The sequence below is a fragment of the Coloeus monedula genome, assembly GCF_965178545.1.
Source record: "Coloeus monedula genome assembly, chromosome: 9".
Lineage (NCBI taxonomy): Eukaryota > Metazoa > Chordata > Aves > Passeriformes > Corvidae > Coloeus > Coloeus monedula.
In genome coordinates this window covers 6,342,360-6,362,624 of record NC_138789.1, presented here as the reverse complement: position 1 = coordinate 6,362,624, position 20,265 = coordinate 6,342,360, and the positions used below count along the sequence as shown (strand labels likewise).

The 20,265-nt window shown below is 49.4% G+C and overlaps 1 protein-coding gene across 2 annotated transcripts; it reads left to right on the top strand.

Annotated features, from left to right (window-relative positions):
* The first annotated feature begins 4,023 nt into the window (after positions 1-4,023).
* Positions 4,024-20,237, top strand: SCYL3 (SCY1 like pseudokinase 3). Of its 2 annotated transcripts, XM_082286753.1 has the most exons (15): positions 5,118-5,404; positions 5,490-5,546; positions 6,773-7,047; positions 7,876-8,061; positions 8,718-8,831; positions 9,422-9,478; positions 10,133-10,235; positions 11,408-11,519; positions 11,878-11,955; positions 13,367-13,506; positions 13,804-13,991; positions 14,329-14,500; positions 16,342-16,485; positions 17,720-18,447; positions 19,797-20,237. In XM_082286753.1, exons 1-15 carry the CDS (start codon positions 5,242-5,244, stop codon positions 19,857-19,859), a joined length of 2,580 nt encoding a protein of 859 aa, XP_082142879.1. In that variant the 5' UTR covers positions 5,118-5,241; the 3' UTR covers positions 19,860-20,237. The 2 variants fall into 2 exon arrangements, with proteins under 2 accessions (XP_082142880.1, XP_082142879.1); XM_082286754.1 differs by lacking the exons at positions 5,118-5,404; positions 5,490-5,546 and adding an exon at positions 4,024-4,109.
* The last annotated feature ends 28 nt before the right edge of the window (positions 20,238-20,265 follow it).

The window sequence follows — 20,265 nt, the reverse complement described above, 5'->3', positions numbered from 1 at the left end:
GTACAGATGTACGGGCTCATTTTCTGAGAGCAATCTGCTCCATGTAGCCGCCTAAGATACTGTGTTAAATTATTATTTGTACTACACCAGTATTTAGGAGCTTTCCAGGGCAACAGGGTGGGGGAAAGCAAATGTAAACAAATATTCTCATTCCCGAGAGCTCATGGAGGACCTGATTCAAGGTCTTTCAAATATCCAGGAGGTTGTGGAGCTGTCTGCTAAGAGTTGAACATGTGCATTTCATTCTGAAATCAGACTGCTGTGATTGTGCTTAATTTAATCCACTCTGGATTAAATGAAACAGAAACAAGATGTATCTTCCTCTGGAATAAGCAGGACAAGCTCTGTTCAGTTACAAGAGATTTTGGGCCCCTCTGGCAGGTTCTTTAATGGAATTCCTGTAGCACAGCACTGGTAAGCTCAGCTGTCCACTCATGATGGCAGGAGGCTGAGAATAGCGACAACCTCTATTCCTTCTGTGACCATCCTCAAAACCCATGAAATACACAAAGCTGGTGCAATTCATGTCACCCTTGAAGCTCTGGTGATCAGCTCATTCTTTCCTTCAGGTTAAGGTTTTGGGGTTTTCTTTCTTCTGAAAGAGCTCTGAGGTGCCAGGAGGGCTGTTGGAGCTGCACAGACAGTGGGAGACTGCACTCCCCTGCCTGCATTTGATTGGCACAAGGTGACATTTGCAGCCAGTTGGTCTGGACACCCACTTGAAAAAAAACATGGACTTTTCCAGAGCTGGAAATAATATGTTGGGGTCCCTGCCCCCTAAAAAAAGAAACCCACTTCTGTTCATTAAGAAATTGAGAAATATCATTAGCAGCAAAAAGCGACTGTACTGTAGTTGTAATTAACATGGCCATGCAGGACTAGGACATCACTGGAAAAAGCATCAGCTGGGAGTACCACTGCAGCTTTGTTTTTTCCCCCTGCCTTTCCAAAAGGCCCCTGTCGCAGCGGGGATTACTGCAACAAGTATATTTCAAACCAGGAGTCCCGTGGAAACCGAAGTAGATATGGACAGATTCGTGGTAGATGTTTCAGAGATGTTTATTTCTCCAGCCGCATGGCCGGGGCTCAGCTCAGGAACTCTGCAGTCACGGGACCCGAGGGTCCTTGGCCACACCGGGGAACACAAACCAACCAATGGGAAATGAGACTGACCAGGGGCAGGGAAACCCCGTGTCTCCCCTCAGGGCCCCTCTCCCAGGGCTCCATGGCAGGGGGAGGAGACCCCAAAAGGCCCCCTAGTCTGGAAGAGGACAAGCTGGGGAACATCTCTGCAGTACTGAGGGCGCCTGCACCACTGTGCTGGACAGAATGGAGCTGTGGCTGCCCCATCCCTGGGGGTGTTCAAGGCCAGGCTGGATGGGGCTTGGAGCAGCCTGGTCTAGTGGAAGCTGTCCCTGGCCAGGGCAGGGGGTTGAAATGAGATGAGCTTTAAGGTCCCTTCCAACCCAAACCATTCTGGCATTCTAAAACAACACTCCCTAGCTGTCCGTCTAGACCTTACATGCTCTACTCCACTGAAGTGATTTTTGCTCTGTCCCCTCCTACAGTCACCAGCTGTCTGTCTCTCCACTATGCCAATCTTTTCTTGCCCAACTGACTTAAATAACCATTTCCAACCCTAATGAGGCATTTTCTAGGAGCTCTGTAATCCTGCTAGTTCCCCGACTCTTCCCTCTGCTCTTGAAAGAGAAGGAGGGGGGGGTTCACACATCCCTCATCAGGTCCTGGGTTGTTCTCTGGAGGAGCCCACATTGGCTGTGTTTAGGGAAGGCAAAGGGTGATGCTTGGGGGTAGAAGCTCAGCTGGGATTTTTGTGCAGCACCTGGTGACAGGGCCCTGAGCAGGGCACACCCCTCGGTGCCACTTCAGTCTGTGTGGAACAATGGAATCACACGGGAAAACCAGGTAAAGGGAAGGAATGCTTCTCCACAGAGGCAGCCCAGCAAAGGAAGTAAACCATAAATGATGCAGAACAGCCAAAGTTTGCTTTTTCTTCCTGACAGCCACATGAATCACACCATAGCCTGAAGGTGGAGCCAAGTGCTCTGAGTAGAAATCAGTTGTTGCTTATTAGGAAGTTTTTATCTTTACCTCCAGTTGCTCATGTCTTCTGACCTTCTGCCTTTGCCGTGCCACAAACACACACACGGAGGACATACAAACCCATGCTTGGCTCCTTGAATAAACATGAGTAATGTTCACAGTTCCCCTTAGTTTGCACTTTGGGGCCAGGATCATTTTTTGTGTGTCACATTTGAGCCAAAGACTCTGGATCTTTCCTGCCGTTGACAGACAGAGGTGGTGTACCTGAACTTTATTTAGATTCTGTTCCTGTGTGCATTATATTACCCTGTGATGTGTGACATACTACATGTCATATTACCTATGACCCATTTTACTTTCCTGCACCCTGCTCCTCACATAATATTTCTGCTTTTTTAAAGATGCCCCAGATCATCCATCTACCAGCATATCCTGCCAGACGAGCAGATTCTTCCTAGCACTGTGTCCCCCTGTTAACCCTGATGAGCCACCTTACAGCCCTCCTCATGCACAGTCATAGGAGAAATCCTCTCTCCTTGCTCCCCTGAACAGATGGTGAGGCTCAACTGATTGGAGTTTGGGTGTGGATCTGAGGGAATCCCTTTTGCTATCCAGGGAGCTGTGGTTTAGCTGTGCTGACGGGACCCTGGCTGATGAGCCACTGTCCAGCAGACAGATGTCTGGGATCATCTGTGCTGTCCAAGCACTGGAAAGCTTCACTAGAAATGGAGGGGGGAAAGCATATTGCGAAAGAGCACACTCTACACAGTTCATGCTGGATTTGACAACACAAAACAGTGCAGGTTAAACTCGTGGAATTGAGTTACTAAAGAGAGCCAAGGCGCTTGCACAGCTCAGACCACCTCTGTTAAACACTCTGCCCTGGCCATTAAATCTGCGTCTAGACGAGGCCATGGGGCTAGGCTGTGCTGCTGTTCAGAGTGACTGAGCAAACCACATCCTCACGTCCTGGCGCTGCAGGAAACTGGAATAACACCGGCGATATGAAAATAGCGTGTGAAAAGCCCAGACCTCCCACCGCTCTGGAGTCATTGCTTTCAACCTTCGCTCCGCCGTCCAAAACACTCACGTGAAATCTCTCCCCGGAGTCACTTTACGCCGCAGCACGGAGAGCAATTAGTTTTAATGGCATTAAATGGATCCCCTCACGCAGGATTGTCGGACCACCTGCCTCGCTCGCACCCTGCTGCCCCGCTCCCGGGCTGGCGGGGAGCTGGCACCGGACTCCCTTCGGCGGGGAACCAGCCCCGGACGCGGCCCGGGGCACTCGGGGTGCAGGCGGACCTGAGCAGGGGAGGGCTAGGACACATGAAAATGTCCTTTAAAAAGGACATTGAGGGGCAAGAGCGTATTCAGCAAATGACCACAACGCTCGTGAAGGGTCTAGAAAACGTCTGGTGAGGAGCGGCTGAGGTAGCTGGGGGTGTTCAGCCTGGAGGAGGCTTAGGGGGGGACCTCATCGCTATCTGCAACCACCTGACAGCAGGCTGTAACCAGGTGGGGTCGGTCTCTTCTGCCGGGCCTGCAGTGGGAGGACGAGAGGCAATGGCCCAGCGGAGACAGGGGTGATTCAGATTAGATATTAGAAAAAAAAAAATTCACCATCAGGGTGGTCAGGCATTGAAATGCCAGGGTTGCCCAGGGAGGTGTTGGAGTCACCATCCCCGGAGGTGCTTAAAGGGCGTGTGGATCTGGCGGTGGGTGATGTGGTTTAGTGGTTTCACTGGCATTGCTGGGTGCACGGTTGGACTGGATGATCTTAAAGGTCTCTTCCCTGACGATTCCATGATTCCCTGGTTCTAAGGGTGCCTGGAGGCAGACTCGCCCTCATCCAAAATGGCGGCCGCCGCTTCGCGGGCCGCGCCCCCGCGCGGGTGAGGGCGCTGCGGCCGCCGGGCGGCAGGGGGCGCGCGAGGCGGGCGGCGCTGCCGGGCCGGGAGGGCGGGCGGAAGGACGGACAGACAGACAGACGGAGCGGCCGGCGGGGTTCAGTGGCACCGGCACCCCCGGCCCGGCGGGGACAGGTGGGCGGGGGACTGGGACAGGCGGAGCGGAGGGCTGGAGGTGTTGTCGGAGGTCGCCTTGGGGTCTGACGGGCGGGGGGCGGTGGACGGGGCGAGCACGGGCGGCCCAGGCCCTGCCAGCCGCGCTGGGAACGCGGTACCGCTGCCGCCCCCGGGCCGGGTATGACCCGCGGGCAGCGTGTGCGCGGGGCCTGCAGCTCCTGGGCAAAGAGCAGCTCCCGCAGTGGCGGCTCTGGCTGTGCTCTTCCCGCAGCTGGCGTTACCCGGTGTTCCTGGGGAGCCTGTGTGTTAAAACTGTGCTCTCCCCGGTGCCCAGGGTTGGACCGGTCTTGGGGGAGCGCGATTGAACCGGGCTTCCTTCCCGCGGAGCCTGCTGATCTCCCACCTGCCTGCGAGGGACTGCTTCTGCAGGGTGCCGGGTGGGCATTTGAAGGTGTCGCGTTGGGAAACCTCTGCCTTTGGGAGCAAAGCCCCCAGCACCTCTGAGAGCACTTCCAGGAGGCTCTGCTGGCATGGGAGGTGGCGGGCAGGGCGCCTGGAAAGGGGGAACTGCCTCTTTCTGAGCTGTGGAATGCCAGGGCTCGGTGTGTGTTTCAGGTGAATACCGTGTATGCAGCTGTCATTCACTCCACAAGGAAGCTAATTTGAAATTCCACCTCGTTCTGGTAGCAAATCCACATTGTCCTTACCAATCCCTCTGGCTTTCCCTGCTGGGCTCCTCTCCGTCCCAAGGTGTGCTGTGTGTTACATCTGACGTTCATGTTTACACTTTGTTGAAAATAAGATACGAAAGGGTTAATGCTCTTAACTCATAGTTGTGTGAGTAATGGTTTATTTTAGCTCTGGAGAGTTCATCGAAGGGTTGTAGCCACACCTGGGCATAGACCTTTGCAGATGCTTTTGCCAGCTGGAGTTTCAATAGCCATAAAAAAAGCTGAAAAGCTCGGGGTTCCACAGGCTGCTCTTGTCCCTTGTCTGTTTGGAGGTGCTCAGTGTTTGATACTGAGAGCTGCCGGGCGCTTCCTGAGAGGACATCCCTGGAGAGGAGAGGTGTGTTTGCAGCTGGCTGTTGTACAGCAGCACTCAGGTGGAGCACAGGCATGAGAATGACTCTGGTGTTACAATATTCGGCATGAGAAGGACATGGAACTGTTGGAGCAAGTCCAGAGGAGGCCGTGAAGTTGATAAGGGGACTGGAACACCTTCCCTATGGCTGATGGGGTTGGGGTTGTTCTGCCTGGAGAAGGTTGCAGGGAGACCTCAGAGCAGCCTTCCAGCATCTGAAGGGCCTACAGGTAAGCTGGAGAGGGCTGTCAGCCCCTCTGTGTTGTGCTGGGAAGTTGCAGTTTAGACTTCCATAACCTTCTCATTATTTCCTAGAGGTCCCATTAAAGGAATCAGTGCTGAGAAGGTGCAGATCCGTGTCTGACACCAGAGGTGAGAGTATGAGAAAAAGCCCAGACCTCCCACCTGCAAGTTCTGTAGTTAATTCAGTTTAGATTTTAGGTGGATCAGGACACAGAAGCTCAGTTAAAAGCCCCTCTTTCTCCCCCTCCCCTCCCCCATTTTGGACTGCAGGGGTTGTTGTGCCCTCACTTGGTACCCTCTGGGGGGTTAAAGGAGCTAGGAAACCATATCAGACCAGCTCTCTCTCTCTCCCGAGCACTTCTGACCTCAGGGCTCCTGGGAGACCTAACTGGAGACACAGGTGAGGGGCCAGAGCACCAGCTTTGGTGGAACAGCTCTGCTGGGGAGCTGGGAGACTCCTGTGTTGTTGCCTTCCTGAAACCTCAGGTTATGGCTGGAAACAACCACAATAAAGCAATTCTTGAGTTGCAAAAAAGAATGCTTGGGGGTGGGCAATTTTCCCCCACTTTTCCTGAAAACTGAGGGTTTGCTCTCCTTCAGATTCCTGATTAAGGTTTGCTGACTTCCATGTGTAGACAGGTTCAGGTCTTGCCCATGGCCTGTGATCACAAGCCTGATGACAGAGCATATGCTGGGTCAGTGTTTTCCAAAAGAGCCTCTGCAATCAGTGTGTTTGTTTTACCGGTTTTGTGTGTGAGGGAAAGGCACAAAAATCTCTGTCAGCCTCTTCCTGACAGGCTGTGGGAGGAAAGAAGGGTTGGCAGGCAGAAGGAATATTTGTCACATGGAGAGAAGGTAATCAAGGGGGAAAACATGCTGCTGGAGGAGGGTACCTGGCTATAGGTAACCTCCTGAAATCCACTGTAATCCTTCCTCCTTCACTGAAATCTTCTCTGGCTTGGAGAATTGAGGAATGGTGTTTTTAAGAAGACCAGAGGCTCCTTGTGGAGTGGCAGTCACACTTCCTAACTTAATGTCAATTAAACCCCTGGAGTGGGTGTCTATGTGGCTGAGGGTGTTGGTGGTTCCTGCTTTTGGTGGATCTCATCTTGGTAGCCAGGTCAGGGATTGGCTGTGGATGCTGCACTGTGTCAGAGCCGGTGGTGATGCTGACACAGGTGCCAGTGCAGTCCAAGCGCCAGAGCTGAGAGCTGCTCACATGTTGATCCAAGCCCTTTTGTGGACATTGGGTTTCCTTTACAAAGTTAAACTTTGGGGATTTTATTCTTGTCCTTAAACTCAAGGAGAGGATACCGGCAGGAGAAGGTTCTTCATGGCTGTTTCATGCTTTGCAGAAAATGCTCTGAAGGTGAACTGGCCAGCGCCCGCCAGAACTGAATCTGTCCAAAGGAAGTCCTCCTTCACCCAAAGCCTGTTTGTGGTGAGGAGGGGACCTGTGCGAGGGATGGGCTCAGAGAACAGTGCTTTGAAGAGCTATACCCTGGAAGAGCCGCCTTTCACACTGCCCACCGGCCACACCATTTACCCAGCCGTGCTCCAGGATGGCAAACTCGCCTCCGTGTTCGTGTACAAGCGGGAGAACGAGGATAAGGTCAATAAAGCTGCCAAGGTACTGCAGTGTGCCTGGGACACACTTGCCACAAGTGTCCCTCCTTTTATTGGAAGGGTGGGAATCAGTTAACAGGGGTCAAACCCTTGGGAGTGAGGGCAGGAGAAAAGGTGGAAGCCAACCCTGGCCACGGGGCAGAAGGGGGTTGGCAGCTGCCGAGTTCACTGTGTGCTGCATGATGAGGGCAGCAATGTTCAGATAGCAGTGCCTGCCTGCCTTTGCAGGGTGCTGCCTCTTCCTGCAGATGCAAGTCAGGGTCTTTTTTGGGTGAATCCCACCCAAAATACCATATTTATTATAAATAAGAATTTTATTCTGTGTAAGATTTTCTCCATCCAGTGCCAGCAGGGAGCCTGCAAGACAGATGGAGAGAAAGAGCATGTAGTGACAGGACGAAGGGAAATGGCTTCAAACTGAGGGAGAGTAGGTTTAGATTGGATATTGGGAAGAAAGTCTTCTCTGAGGGGAGTGAGGCCCTGGCACAGGATGCACAGAGAAGCTGGGACTGCCCCATCCCTGGAACTGTCAAGGCCAGGGTTGGACAGGGCTTGGAGCAACCTGGGATAGTGGAAGGTGTCCCTGTCATGGTAGAGGGGTGGAATGAGGTGATCTTTAAGATTCTTCCAACCCAGACCACTCTATGATTCTGTTTCAATGTATTATAAAAAGTTCTGCCATGAGTGAGGAAGTTTTCCAGGTGCTTGGTGAGGAGCAGGGATGGGCTGTCTGAATTCCATGAGAAAACATGGCTAAGGGGACAGGACTTAAGCTCTGCAGCCAGAGGAGATACCTTAGATGAGGTCTAACAGATGTCTTTGTTTCTGGAAGCACCTGAAAACCTTGCGCCACCCTTGCCTTCTGCGCTTCCTCTCCTGTACTGTGGAAGCAAATGGGATCCACCTGGTTACAGAGAGGGTGAGGCCCTTGGAGATGGTCCTGGAGATGCTCTCTGCTGCAGAAATCTGTGCAGGGATCTACGATGTGTTGCTGGCACTCATCTTCCTCCATGACAGGGTAGGTACCCCTGGCGGCATCATCAGGCTCTGGTGGGAGACAGATGAAATGTGACAGGAGAGCATTGTACCTGAATTTGTCTGGGTGACTCATTCCTTATTCGTCCCAAAAAGACAGACACGTGCCCCACCGTTCTTGTAGTCTGAAACTGCTAAAATTTGCTGCTTTGGAGGAGGAAGGGTAATTGAAAGTGTTGTGGAAACAAGGCAGCAAGCAGTTCTCACTTCATGGATCTGCTTGCAGTATTTCTTGCTTTAGGGGAATGGGATTGCTTGGCCTTGGCATTTGTTTACAGCTGTTGCCCCATGCCAGAGATTGGTGTCACTGCTGCCCTGTCTGGGCACTGTGTGTTTGCCCAGCACTGCAGGTAAATCCTAGCTCAGACTATAGCTCTGGGGTTTTGTGTTCACAGTTGGAGAACTCCCCTGGATTTACAGTTGCATTGCAAGGGCTATGACAGTTAGGGCTTTGTCTGCTCTAAAACCCTGGCCCTCCTGCCTGGCACCTGCTGGTCACCTACAAAATCCCAGAGGAACTGTGTGCTTTTTGGCATCTTTCTCTCAGCCCCCTGCAGCACCTAATTAGTGCTGATTAAGATTTTACATCTTCATATATCCCCCAAGTCAGTTACCCTTTTTTGGGTTTTTGTGTTTTAGGGAAACCTGACACATAACAATGTCTGTTTATCATCCGTGTTTGTGAGTGAGGATGGGCACTGGAAGCTGGGAGGAATGGAAACAGTCTGTAACTTCAGTGAAGCCACCCCAGAGGTAAGAGCCAAGCCAAGTGCACCCTGGATGCCCAGGGGAGGATTCCTGGCTTGTGGAACCAGGCCATCTATGGATGTGAAGGCCCAAGTCCTTCCACTTAGCTGGATTTGCTATTAAATGTGTTGGCTTAGTTCCAGGTCTGTCCTGAATCTTTGCTCTAAGGACACCATAACTATAAACTATGATGTCTACACAAATTAATTCTCCATTAGCCCAAACGCAGCTGCTTTTCTAAGGGATACTGCTGGCTGGAGAGTGAGAAATCTTTGCCCTTCTGGACTGATACAAAATTTTTTAGAAAAGCAGGATTCAGGTTGAAATAAGTCATTAAGAAAAATAATTTAAATGCCTCCTTAGCTTGTGGCATCTTCACTGTTTGGTAGCAGAAAAAAGAATTCCTGGTGTGATTTCTGCTGCCTGCTCTGCAGAATCATTGCAGTGGCAGGCTCAGCCTGCCCTGGGTGCCAGTGGAAGGGGCAGGGGCAAAGCTGCTGCCACCCCCCCAGCCCTGGCCCATGGGGACAGCCTGCTCTGCTGCTTGGCACTGAGGGGAGGTCGAGGCAGCTCATGGCCCCCTCTTGTCCTTCCAGTTCCTCTGTCACATGAAGTCAGTGCGAGACCAGTCGTGCATCCCCTGCGAGGAGATGGTGAGTGACAGCATGTGCTCAAGGAGCTTCCTGCTGGCAGCAAAGAAAAACGTGATGGTCAGGAAATACTTTTTTATTCACGTTATATTTCCTCATGCCTAAATGGCATGGAAGTGGCTCTTGGATAATATCTGAGGTTTCCTCTTTTCCTTTTGTCCCTCCTCTGTCCCATCCCTGGTTTGGGAATGGTGTTGGGCACAGGTAATATTACTTTTCAAACACTGTGTTGCTTTTAAATCACCAAAGTTTTGCAAAAATCACAGGGTAGTTGCTGAGATTGCCCAGATCACTGTGGTCCCATGGTTGTGTAACTCTCACCACAGCCTTTTTCCTACCTGTTAGTACCTTCCTATGTATTGAGAATCCTCAGGGTTGCTTGTATCACCTGTTTCCATAGAAATGCTGAAAGCTGTTGACTGCTTGCATTCATCAGGGAGTTGTTCCATCATCATAGAGTTGCTCCTTTGGGTTATAAATTCCCCAGTGGAGGTTTTTTTAGCATAATACTCTACTTGTAGGGTACACAGTGGAGCTTTGATGCTATAAAAAGAACTGGAGAGTGTATATGGGGGGGGGGCAGGAATAAAGACTCATGGAAAACACCAAATATTTCATAAGCTCCTGCTTTTCTGGGGTTTTATGTTTTATTTTCAGTCTGCAGACTTCAAAATCCTGCCCAGCAGCTACGGGCACGCGAGGGATGCCTATGCATTTGGGACAACAGTTGAGAATCTCCTGACAGTTCTCAATGATCAGGGTAAGAATGACATTTTGCCTATGACAGGCCCTGTGGTTCATTCCTTGTGTGGTTGTCTTGGGGTGACTTTATGATATGTATCCCATATCGCTGCCCTATGCACAGAAATTAATTTTTGTGCCTTTCTATGCCTCTAAACTGAGCCTGAGAGGAGGAAGGAAAAACTGAGCAAAACTTTTTCAAAGCAGTTTGCAGCTTGTTCAAGGTCACACAGAGATAGCAACTTTTGCCCAGCTGTGGCAGGGGAGCAAGGAAGCACTGGCTTGCTGCTCCCGGGTCAGTTTCTGGCCAGTTGTTCAGTTTCTTTTTCTCTGGAGAGAGACTGAGAGTTGAACTTTTTTCCCTTCCCTGGAATTTCGGATTTTCTCCCTTTTCCACTGGACTACTTCAATATCAGAACACATCAGGAGGACTTTCCACCAGGCACAAAGGGCCTGGCCCTGGGCCAAGCCCCAGCTCCGAGGAGACCAAAGGGAGGACTCTAACACTTCCCAGGTTTTTCTCCACAGCAAGAGATTTATTATTTAGCATTATTTTCCTTTTCCCATGTGTTTGTTAAATAAATAGCTTTTATCTCTTTCACTTTCCTTTGAGGAAAATTTATTTCTTCCCGAACCTGGTGGGGGAGGGGTGGTGACCTGCCTTCTCTCAGAGGATATATTTCTAAATTTGGCCAAACCGGTACAGCTGGCAACCGGTTGAACATTTCACCTTTTGTTGCAGCTGGCAGGATTGTTGTGGGTTCAGTGGCTAGTGTTGGTCTTTGTTTGCAAACCTTGGCTTCTCCTGTGTTCCCCTTTTCCTGCATTTGGATGTGGTCAGATGTGGCTGGAGGTCACCAGCCTGTGTGACACGAGCACTCCCAAAACTGCTGTGGTCCTGCCTCACCAAGGGTTATGGATGTGGCACGTGGGTCTTGAGTGCCACAGCTGAGCTGGGGCTGCAACTTGCAGCAAAGGCAGCAGGAAGATTCTTGGGAGGACAGTAGCATTCCTTGAAGGCTCAGTAACCAAGCAGCTTAGGAAGAGAAATGGAAATGCTATTTTTCCCTTCCTTTTGCACTTTGCTATCCATTAGAGCTAAAAATAAATTTTGGGGAGGGTGGAGGACTCCTGAACATATCTTGTTCAGTGTGAAGAGAGAAATATAACTGTAGGTGCTTTGGATTTCAGTTTCAGCAGATATTCTCTCCAGCTTTCAGCAGACCTTGCACTGTGCACTGCTGAATCCAGACCCAAAGTGTCGTCCACCACTGTCCAGCTTATTGTCTCATGAGTTCTTCAGGTAAGGACAGGAATATCAGTCCTCTCTTGGTCTTGATACTGCTTATTTCTGTCTTGCAAAGCATTAGTTTTATGAAGGTGAGATGGGAATGCAGATTTAATCCCTACCTTTGGCAGGGATCTCTGACAAAGAGGCTCCTTAAATTAAGGAAGTGTTACCAGCCTTCCCAATGAGGTGCTGAGCAGCAGCTTTCAGGTGTCACCTCCTTGCTGGCACTCTTGATCCACCAGCATTTGACTTGGGTCCCTCTGTCTCATTCTCTCTGCTGAAGGAATGGTGGGGGTTTGCAGTCTCTTCACTGTGGGTGGTTTAAGCATCAGTAAGGATTACACTTGACAGCTTTTGTTTTTGTGCTTAGGAATGATTTTCTGGAAGTTGTGAATTTTCTGAAGACCTTAACACTAAAGTCTGAGGAGGAGAAAACTGAATTTTTCAAGTAAGTGAAGGAACTGTAATGTGGAAGCTTCTTATTTCAGACATACTTCTTCCAAATGGATTGTGGGGGGACCTGGGAAGGCTCATGGCCAGAGGTACTTCCTCAGGTGGCACATTTTGATGGCTTTGGCACATTATTTACTCTGTAATACCTTGGGTGCTCCAGCCGAAGTAATGATCCTATCAAAGAGGAAACTCTCCATCTCCTTGTTTCCCAGTTCCTTGTGAATGGTTTGGTGTTTGGGAGGAGCAGTCCCTGCTGGGCTCTGCATCATCCTGATGCTCCCCAGCCTCCAGAGTGATGCAGCTGCCAATGAGAGAGTTTGCAGTAAGACTTGTTGGGTGAATTAATCATGCAGTGCCAAGAGTAAAGCTGTTGCCTGTAATGGATGTCTTGGCTGCAGTAGTGGAACATCTTGCAGTAAATCTCACTGTTGCGGACCCCAGTAATTTTTCTGTCAGGCAATCTTCTGTGTAATCATGGCATTATATAGGCCTGAAAAGGGGAGAAGCAGAGTTCTTTTCTTTTTCCATATAAAAGAGCCTTGGTGTTCTCACAGACCTGTTTTCCTGCCTGTTTTATACTTCTGTGGTCACCATCAGTTATTTTTCATTAATTTGAGGTTCAAGTGGAGGAAGTAAGAGGAGAACGGGGATCCTTAGCAGGAACATTCAGAGTGGTTCTCATGATCTCTGTATCAGCAGTGTTTACTGAGGGAGGGAATGAACACTTCACTTAAAGACAGGGGAGTGTTGCCCTTTTATCAGGCAGAGAGGCCTTCGCAACATGTGCACCATTCTCCTGGGCTCCTCCAAGCCTAGAGAAAAAGCAGTAACTGTTAATTGATATTTTAAAAATGAAAATCTGACAGACAAGAGCAGTTGCACAAAATTGAACTCTGATAAACTCAGTCAGTACTCTGTTGGCCAAATTAGATGGAAGTGGTTTCAAAATGGGATTCCCTCTGTGCAAGGGAAACTTCCTTTGTGTGGCAGGTAGAACAGCCTTTTCCAAAGCAACAGGAAAATTCTTGCAATGCACCAGGGTATGCAGTGAGAGGAAAACTCTGCTGCAGTTTTGACTATAGCTCTTCATGGGAGATGCCAGCTTTGAGGCAGTTTGATGCCCCAGCAGCTTCCTGTGCCAGCTGGATGTGCTTGTGACAGCCCATGATCCAGGTGTGGGGTTTTACAGGATGTGGCTCTGGCTCCTGGTTTGTGCCTCCTCCTCTTTGCCTCAGGCAGGAGCAGAGGCTTCTCTGTGTAGGTCAGAGTGCAGACAGAAGGACAGGCTGCAGTGGGGCACTGTCTCTGGATGAGTCAGACACAAAAAGGGGAAATGATATTGAGGGAAACAGGCATAAATGCATGGAAAGCTGCCTTGATACTAACTGCTGTCTCCTGGAATGCAGATTTCTGCTGGACAGGGTGGCTGGCTTGTCAGAGGAGCTGATAGCATCACGGCTGGTACCTCTCCTACTCAATCAGCTCGTGTTTGCAGAACCTGTAGCTGTCAAGAGTTTTCTTCCTCATCTGCTGGGCCCAAAGAAAGGTGACCTTTAAATACTTCCTCATCACAATTATTACTGATAAGTTTGGAATGAATTCAGAGCAGTTGTTTCATTGAATCAAGGGAATGGTGGTGTTTCTCTAAGCAGAACAAATACTGTAACATACAGAACTGGGAAGGACAGTTATCTGTGCTTCCTCCTTTGCAGTACTTGGCACTGCTCTGCTGATGCTGGGAGGAGAATTAGGAATGATCCTGGTGTCATCACTCAGTAGCTTCTGGGTGAGCTGTCTCTCATGGCTGAAGCAGCCTTTTCCCATTCTCACCTCTGTTCCCTAGAGCAAAGTGGGGAGAGCCAGACCAGCTGCCTGCTGTCGCCAGCCCTGTTCCAGGCCCACGTGATCCCAGTGCTGCTGAAGCTGTTTGAGGTGCATGAGGAGCATGTGCGGATGGTGCTGCTGTCTCACATCCATGCCTACGCAGAGCTGTTCTCTCGGGAGGAGCTGAAGAACATCGTATTGCCACAGGTTAAGGACAGCAGACCAATGGGTGGTGTATCCTGGAATACGGGATTTCACAGAATCACAGAACGGTTTGGGTTTGAAGGGACTTTAAGGGACCATCTAATCTAACCCCCTGCCATGGGCAGGGACACCTTCCACTAGACCCATCCAGCCAACAGGATCCACCCTCTTTAGCTTGTAGCACAATGTGGAAGGCTGATTTTATGGAATCCCATCCAGTCTCTACTGAGAGCTGTAGGGGATTAGAAGTGAAATGGGCTGCAAAGCTAACACTTAAAGAGGAAAGCAGTGCAAAGGCAGAGTTTTCTGTTGTGGTAACATCAGTGTGTTGTTGGTGCAGGTGTTGCTGGGCCTGCGGGACACCAGTGACTCCATTGTGGCGATAACGCTGCACAGCTTGGCCGTCCTCGTTTCCCTGCTTGGGCCTGAAGTGGTTGTAGGTGGAGAAAGATCAAAGATTTTCAAAAGCTCTGCACCAAGTTTCATGAAAACTGCTGATCTCTCACCAGAAGGTAAAAGATACAGTCAGAATATTCTTGGGATGCTTGCATGCTCTGTCCAAGAAGTGTAGGCAGAATTTCTTGGATTTCTTAATCTGCTGCCGGTGACAGGTTAATGGAAGAAAAAGCTAATTTGCAGCCAAACTTGGGATTTTAAGTTAGGTGCTATTTGCAGATACAGAATTTATATCAGAAGAAGAGCTATATAAAAGTATTTTAAATATAGGAAATATATGGGGAAAAAGTGAAACCTCTTTTTCCTTTAAGAATCCCTATAAGTAAAGGAGATAGAGTGTGTGTGTTTGGTGGAAAAACTATATTACCTTTCTAAAGGACTTATATAGGCAATTATTTAATATTTCCTCTGTCCTTCCTGTTTTTAAAAATAGTAAATCTCACCTTCTTCCCCCAATTTCTATTCATAGATTGGAAAAGGAATACAAACTTCCCTATTTTATCAGCTCTCTGGAGGCTTTTCAGCTAATGCAAATGAAGACAGTAGCCCCTGCACCTGCTAGATAACTTGGAACCAAGTGTACTAAGGGAAAGCTTGTCTGGATATTGAAACTAAGAATATTTGTAACAAGGGAAAAGTCAGCATTTGTGCAACATTAGACAAACAGATACCAAATGAAATACATGACAGAGATCAGTTTAAGTGTTTGCTTCCTGTTTATGTGTGTACCAGCAGCTACCACACTTCATTAAAATCAGTGGATGGCTCATTGCATTAGTTTCTTTACATTATTTATTTTAGTAGACTGTAGTAAGTAAACCACTTTGGATTGCAAACTGAAACCAGCTTTATTTTTCAGCATACACTTAAAATTAGGCCTGATTTAATTGTTGATGAACAACAAAAACCCCACCTTTGTCCTCAACAGTGAGTGATGACCTGCAAAAAGCAACACAAGAGGCTGAGCACGAGGTTTAACAAGCTGTTTGCTCAAGCCCCTCAAAGGATGTGCCCTTTATGAAGGGTGCTGGGGGAGGGGGTGGGTTCTGTGTGTTCTGTGCAGTCCTTTCCAGTGGGCCATGTGTCTGAGGGCACTGATGATCCCTAGACTAAGCAGGCACAGCTGGCTGGGAATACAGATGAGCCCTGTGGAAGCAGATGCAGCATTGGCCCAAACTGTGCTAATTTTGAAGTGGTAGCAGCTGGGTCCCACGCAGCTGAGGCTGGTGCTGGGAGACCATAACCAGTGCTGATCACACCCTGCAGCTCCCAAAAATGAACTGCAACCAGGTGCTTGCCAAGCTGGTTGGGCCAGGGAAATACACCTGCCTTAGGCAGCTCCAACACACGGCCTTGACTGCCCACCACCCACCTCACCTCAGGCTGGGATATAAGGGTAGCTGTCAGTCAGCCTTCAGAGCAGACTCCCATTCCAGGAAGCTGCTGTGCCCATGCCCAGGTATGGGAGGGGGTTGCTGTAGTGTCATGAGTTTGCTTACGCTTGGAATTGTTGTGAGCAAGTGCAGTACTTCTGTATAAGGCAGGTACCAGGGGATTTTGTGATGCAGTTGGGATTTTGGATCCAGCCAGGTGGCAAACAGCATTTTTAAAGCATCTGCTCTGATCATAATCAATTTATTCATTTTGTATTTCTTGAAAGAACATCTCAGCAAAAACTGACCATGTACAGTTGCCATAACTTTGTACTGGCAGGAGCTGCAGGAGCAGGAACAAAGGAGCATTGTGTTATGTATGGATCAGGAGGTGCAGCTGTTGGATTGCTGTGCCAAGCCTCAGCATTGTTCAAATAAGAACATTCCAGTGCTGCAGGCAGTTCAGCTCAGACTGACAACATACCTCGTGGACTTGTGTCCTTTCTTTTCCTTTATCCTGGCAGATTCCCCCAGTCATGGCATGAGCAATCAGAGAAGCCAAACCTCTCAGCCCCTGAAGAGCAGTCCCAGCTTGTTCCCCAGCTCTGCAAATGCACCTGTCAAGAAGCTTCCTATGCAACAAGACAATTCCCTGGCTTCAAAGACAGGTAAAAACTACCCTAGTGCTTCCTTTCAGAAATCAAGTGTTTACCAGTGAAGTGTTGCTTGAAAAGATGTGCATTTTCCCCCATGTGCCGATCTGAAAGATTCAGTGAACCAAGGAAGGCAACAGTGAAGGAGGGGGAGTGTGATCCTTACCATCCTAGGGAATAGCTATTTGGGAAGCTGACATACACAGACTGGATCCCTGGACTTGAAGTTGTTTCCTTATAGCAGATTCTGTGCTGTGCTTTCACCTCTCCCACAGCTCAGCAGATACTCTGGATTTACATGTCAGCTCATTCTGACAGTCAAAGCTGATTCTGTTTCCTTCCATGGCCTTTTCCTACTCACCTGTTGCTTATCAGCAATCAGCTGGTATTTAACGCTGTTCTTGTGCTCGAGGCACGAGCTCTGGCGTGCCCCAGGTCAGAGAGAGTCCAACTGCGTTCTGTGCATCGTTAAAGCGACTTCGGCATCAGGAAAAGTGCTGCCGGCTGAGCTAGGTAGCTGGCTGCTTTGCAGAGGGAACACAGCAGGAGCCGATGGGATCAGCTCACGTTAGCTCGGAGACAAAGGAAGAGAGAGGCTGTTCTGGTCTGCCTCCTAACAGGTTTATTGTTAGAAGTTTCACAACCCAAAGAAGCTCAGAAGGGATGGAATACGATGGGATCCTTCCCCGACGCTTGTCCTGAGTTTTATAGGCAATTTGAAAACCGCGGGGAAAGGGGAAAACAACCAATGAGTTACAAGCCAGGGGGAGGATGCAATTTAACAAGAGCCACTGGGGTAAACCGAGAGGCGGGAGTTATAACAGAGAACCAGTGAACAACCGAGTAACCGAGAATTTTCCCGAACCGGGGGAGGTGGCTTGTACCCGGGCACCGTCCAGGGGGGTGCAGCTTAGGCTTCGGAGCCACCCCTCAGCCCATCCTCTGAGTCTGCCTCTTCGGGAAACTCGATCCAGGGGATGGGCTGGGGTTGATTGGCATCACACTGCCCCAGCCCCCCAGTGGGCTGAGTCACCGCAACAGGTATTGGGCTCTGAGGTCAGTTCCCTCTTTTGCAAGCAGGAAGGTATCCCTGCTTTCTAATCCAAGAGGAGCTTTCTTTACAATCAATTACTGGCTGGTTTCCATGCCAGTTGTTCCCTGTGATGTCAAAAAGTTTTAGACAGAACTCCATCTCTGCCTGCACTTGCTCTCTTTAAACAGGTATGTAACACCTTTTTGTCTTCCACAGATGAGCAAGGCGCTCAGCCCCCCCTGAACGGAATTCCTGGAAGCATTAATACATTGAGGAACAGCAGGAGCTCTATGACTACCTCGGAAAAGCCAGCAGAGGAGTGGCCAGACTGGAGTGAGCCAGAGGAGACAGACACTGAGAAAACTGTGAACATTCAAATTCAGCCCCAGGAGCTGCGGGGCAGCACGGGACCTTATTTTGCTGATCATGATGTAGATGAGAAGCCTTGGGATGACTTTGAGCCCAGGAGCCCCAGTCCTAAATTGTCCTCAGGAAACTGCCTCACTGTGACACACGCTGATGCAGTTGAAAGGCCAAGGCCTCTGCCAAGTACCCATCAACTGAGCACAGAATTCAAAAGCCTGAGTCCCCCCACAAAGTCTTGCCATGGGAACAGCTGGAGCAATGACAAGTGGGACCACGAGGAACAACTGGGAGAAACTGTGTTGCCAAAAACCTTTCAGGAAAGGTTGAAGTCTTCGTCAGAGTCTGGCTTGGGAGAAGAATTCACAATCAAAGTGAAGAGGAAACCAGTGCAAGACCCTGAGCTGGACTGGTTTGCTGACATGATCCCAGACATTAAACCTTCTTCTGCTCTTTTGATTTTACCTGAGGCAAGGACAGAAGCAGTTGTTCCCACTCACTCGGGTGGGGTGTCCAGCAGAGAAGGTGCTTTCCAGAATGTGCTGTTTTCATCCAAATTTGCAGCAGCTGATGTGATTGAGGTGAGAGACTCGAGGTAGGGAGGTTTAGGTGACTGTAGCCCTGAGAGGCTCCACAGCACACAGCAGCACACACAGCACTGTAGCACAGCTGGCCCCTCAGTCAGAGCGTGGGTACCTGAGGAGGGAGCAGCAGCACAGCCAGACAGACAAGTCTTTCACCTGTGAATAAAAGGTGCTGAGGTCTGAGTGACGCATCTTAGCAGGCACCAGGTAATTCAGTGGGCACTTGATACAGCAAAGAGAGCTCTGTTAGGAAACAGTGAGGGAATGGACTCAACTTGTACACTACTAGAAGTACTAAGGAGTTTTAGCTCCAGCTTTTACTCTGTGCTGCTGTATCCTGGATGCAGCAATCCTGTGCTTTGTTAAGGGGAATCTTAGTTTGTCAGACAGGTAAAACAAGGCTGGATCCTGGCTGCTGAACAGACATGGTCCCATTCTCAAACAGAAGGGGCTTTGAGGTACAGAGAATGCTCAGGACTGAAGTGTTTTTCCTGGCTCTTCTAGGAAAACCTAATACAATTGTAAATTAAGGTCCAGGAAACCAGAACTTCCGGATTGCAGGGTAAAGCTTTTTGGGTGTGTTGTTTTTCATGAAAGAATAGCTGAAGCATTTCTCTATTTCAGAGATACGGGGGGGGGGGGGGGGGGGGGGGTGGTTACAAAACTGGGGTTTTTGTAAGTAGATAAATCCCTGTAGCCCAATCACAGAGATGCCAAAGACCATTGCTGTTTCCTAGGAGGGGAGGCAGCATTCGCACTTGAGCATGTAACTCACTTAGTGAATAGGTGTTGACTTCAAGTTGTTTTGCTCATTCAGCCTCAGGAGAGCTACCCCATGAATAGCAGGGAGTATAGGGAGAGGAGCCTGGGCTGTAAACTGAAGTTGTTTATGACATTTGAAAACGGCATGGTGTCCTGTGACAGAAGCACTGTCATGACCCCAACCCCATTTTGGGGGGAATGCAGTCACTACTGTGTCAGTGGGAGGGGGAGATCAAACTTACAGTGTTAGAATACAGCAGGAAAACAGCTCTTTCCTAGGGGGAAAGAAATAGTCTAATTTATTTTTATTCTTTTTTAATGCAAAGTGGGTTTGATACAAGCAGTAAAAAGAAAAGTAAGGCTCCCTAAGTCTGCTTTTGTCTTTAAGGTGATTCCTCTTGTAGTTCAAAGTTCTTTAAGACCATAAGCTGCAAATACTGACACTTAATTTCTGGGCTTTTGGCATTGCGGATGAATGCTCTGCCATCACAAGCCACATAGGCTCCTGCCTGACTCCTGGGGCTGTGCTAAGCACACAAGTACATTGCACATGCCTTAATATTGATAATTTTATGTGATTCTAGGCTGAAGCTACAGGCTGGGGTGAAGAAGAGGAGTTGAAATGGGAAGATGATACAAACTGGTAACAGTCCTGAAGGAGACCAAGGCGATTTATGGTGTGTTGGATCCTGTGCCAGGAGTTGCTGCTTCCCCAGTACAATGGATAAAGTACCTCAGCGCTGCTTTTGCCACAAAGCAGGCACTTGCTGCACAGCCATTAGATCCCATGAGGCCTGAGCTCTTGCCATGGATGCTCCTTCCCAGTCTGTGCCAAAAGCTGCAGGGGTGAGCCTGCACTTGAGCAATATGCCCAGCTGTGGTGCTGCCACTGCTCCCGGAGAGAGGACAGGGTGATGGTGGGATGGTGCTGACGTGCCACTGGAGGCTGAGAGTGGTGTAGGAGATTGTTCCAGGACTCATCCCTGCCCTGAAAAACTGCTGACAATAAATGAAAGTCACACTGAGTTTCTTGGTTAAATGTGCCTTTTTCCT

What these genes read in the sequence shown, in the direction of transcription:
- SCYL3 (XM_082286753.1), top strand. Translation starts at nt 5,242, where the DNA reads ATGAGAAGGACATGGAACTGTTGGAGCAAGTCCAGAGGAGGCCGTGAA. An exon ending in GCATCCCCTGCGAGGAGATG is followed by an intron (nt 9,479 to 10,132) that starts GTGAGTGACAGC and finishes TTTTATTTTCAG; the next exon opens with TCTGCAGACTTCAAAATCCT. An exon ending in TCTGCTGGGCCCAAAGAAAG is followed by an intron (nt 13,507 to 13,803) that starts GTGACCTTTAAA and finishes TCTGTTCCCTAG; the next exon opens with AGCAAAGTGGGGAGAGCCAG.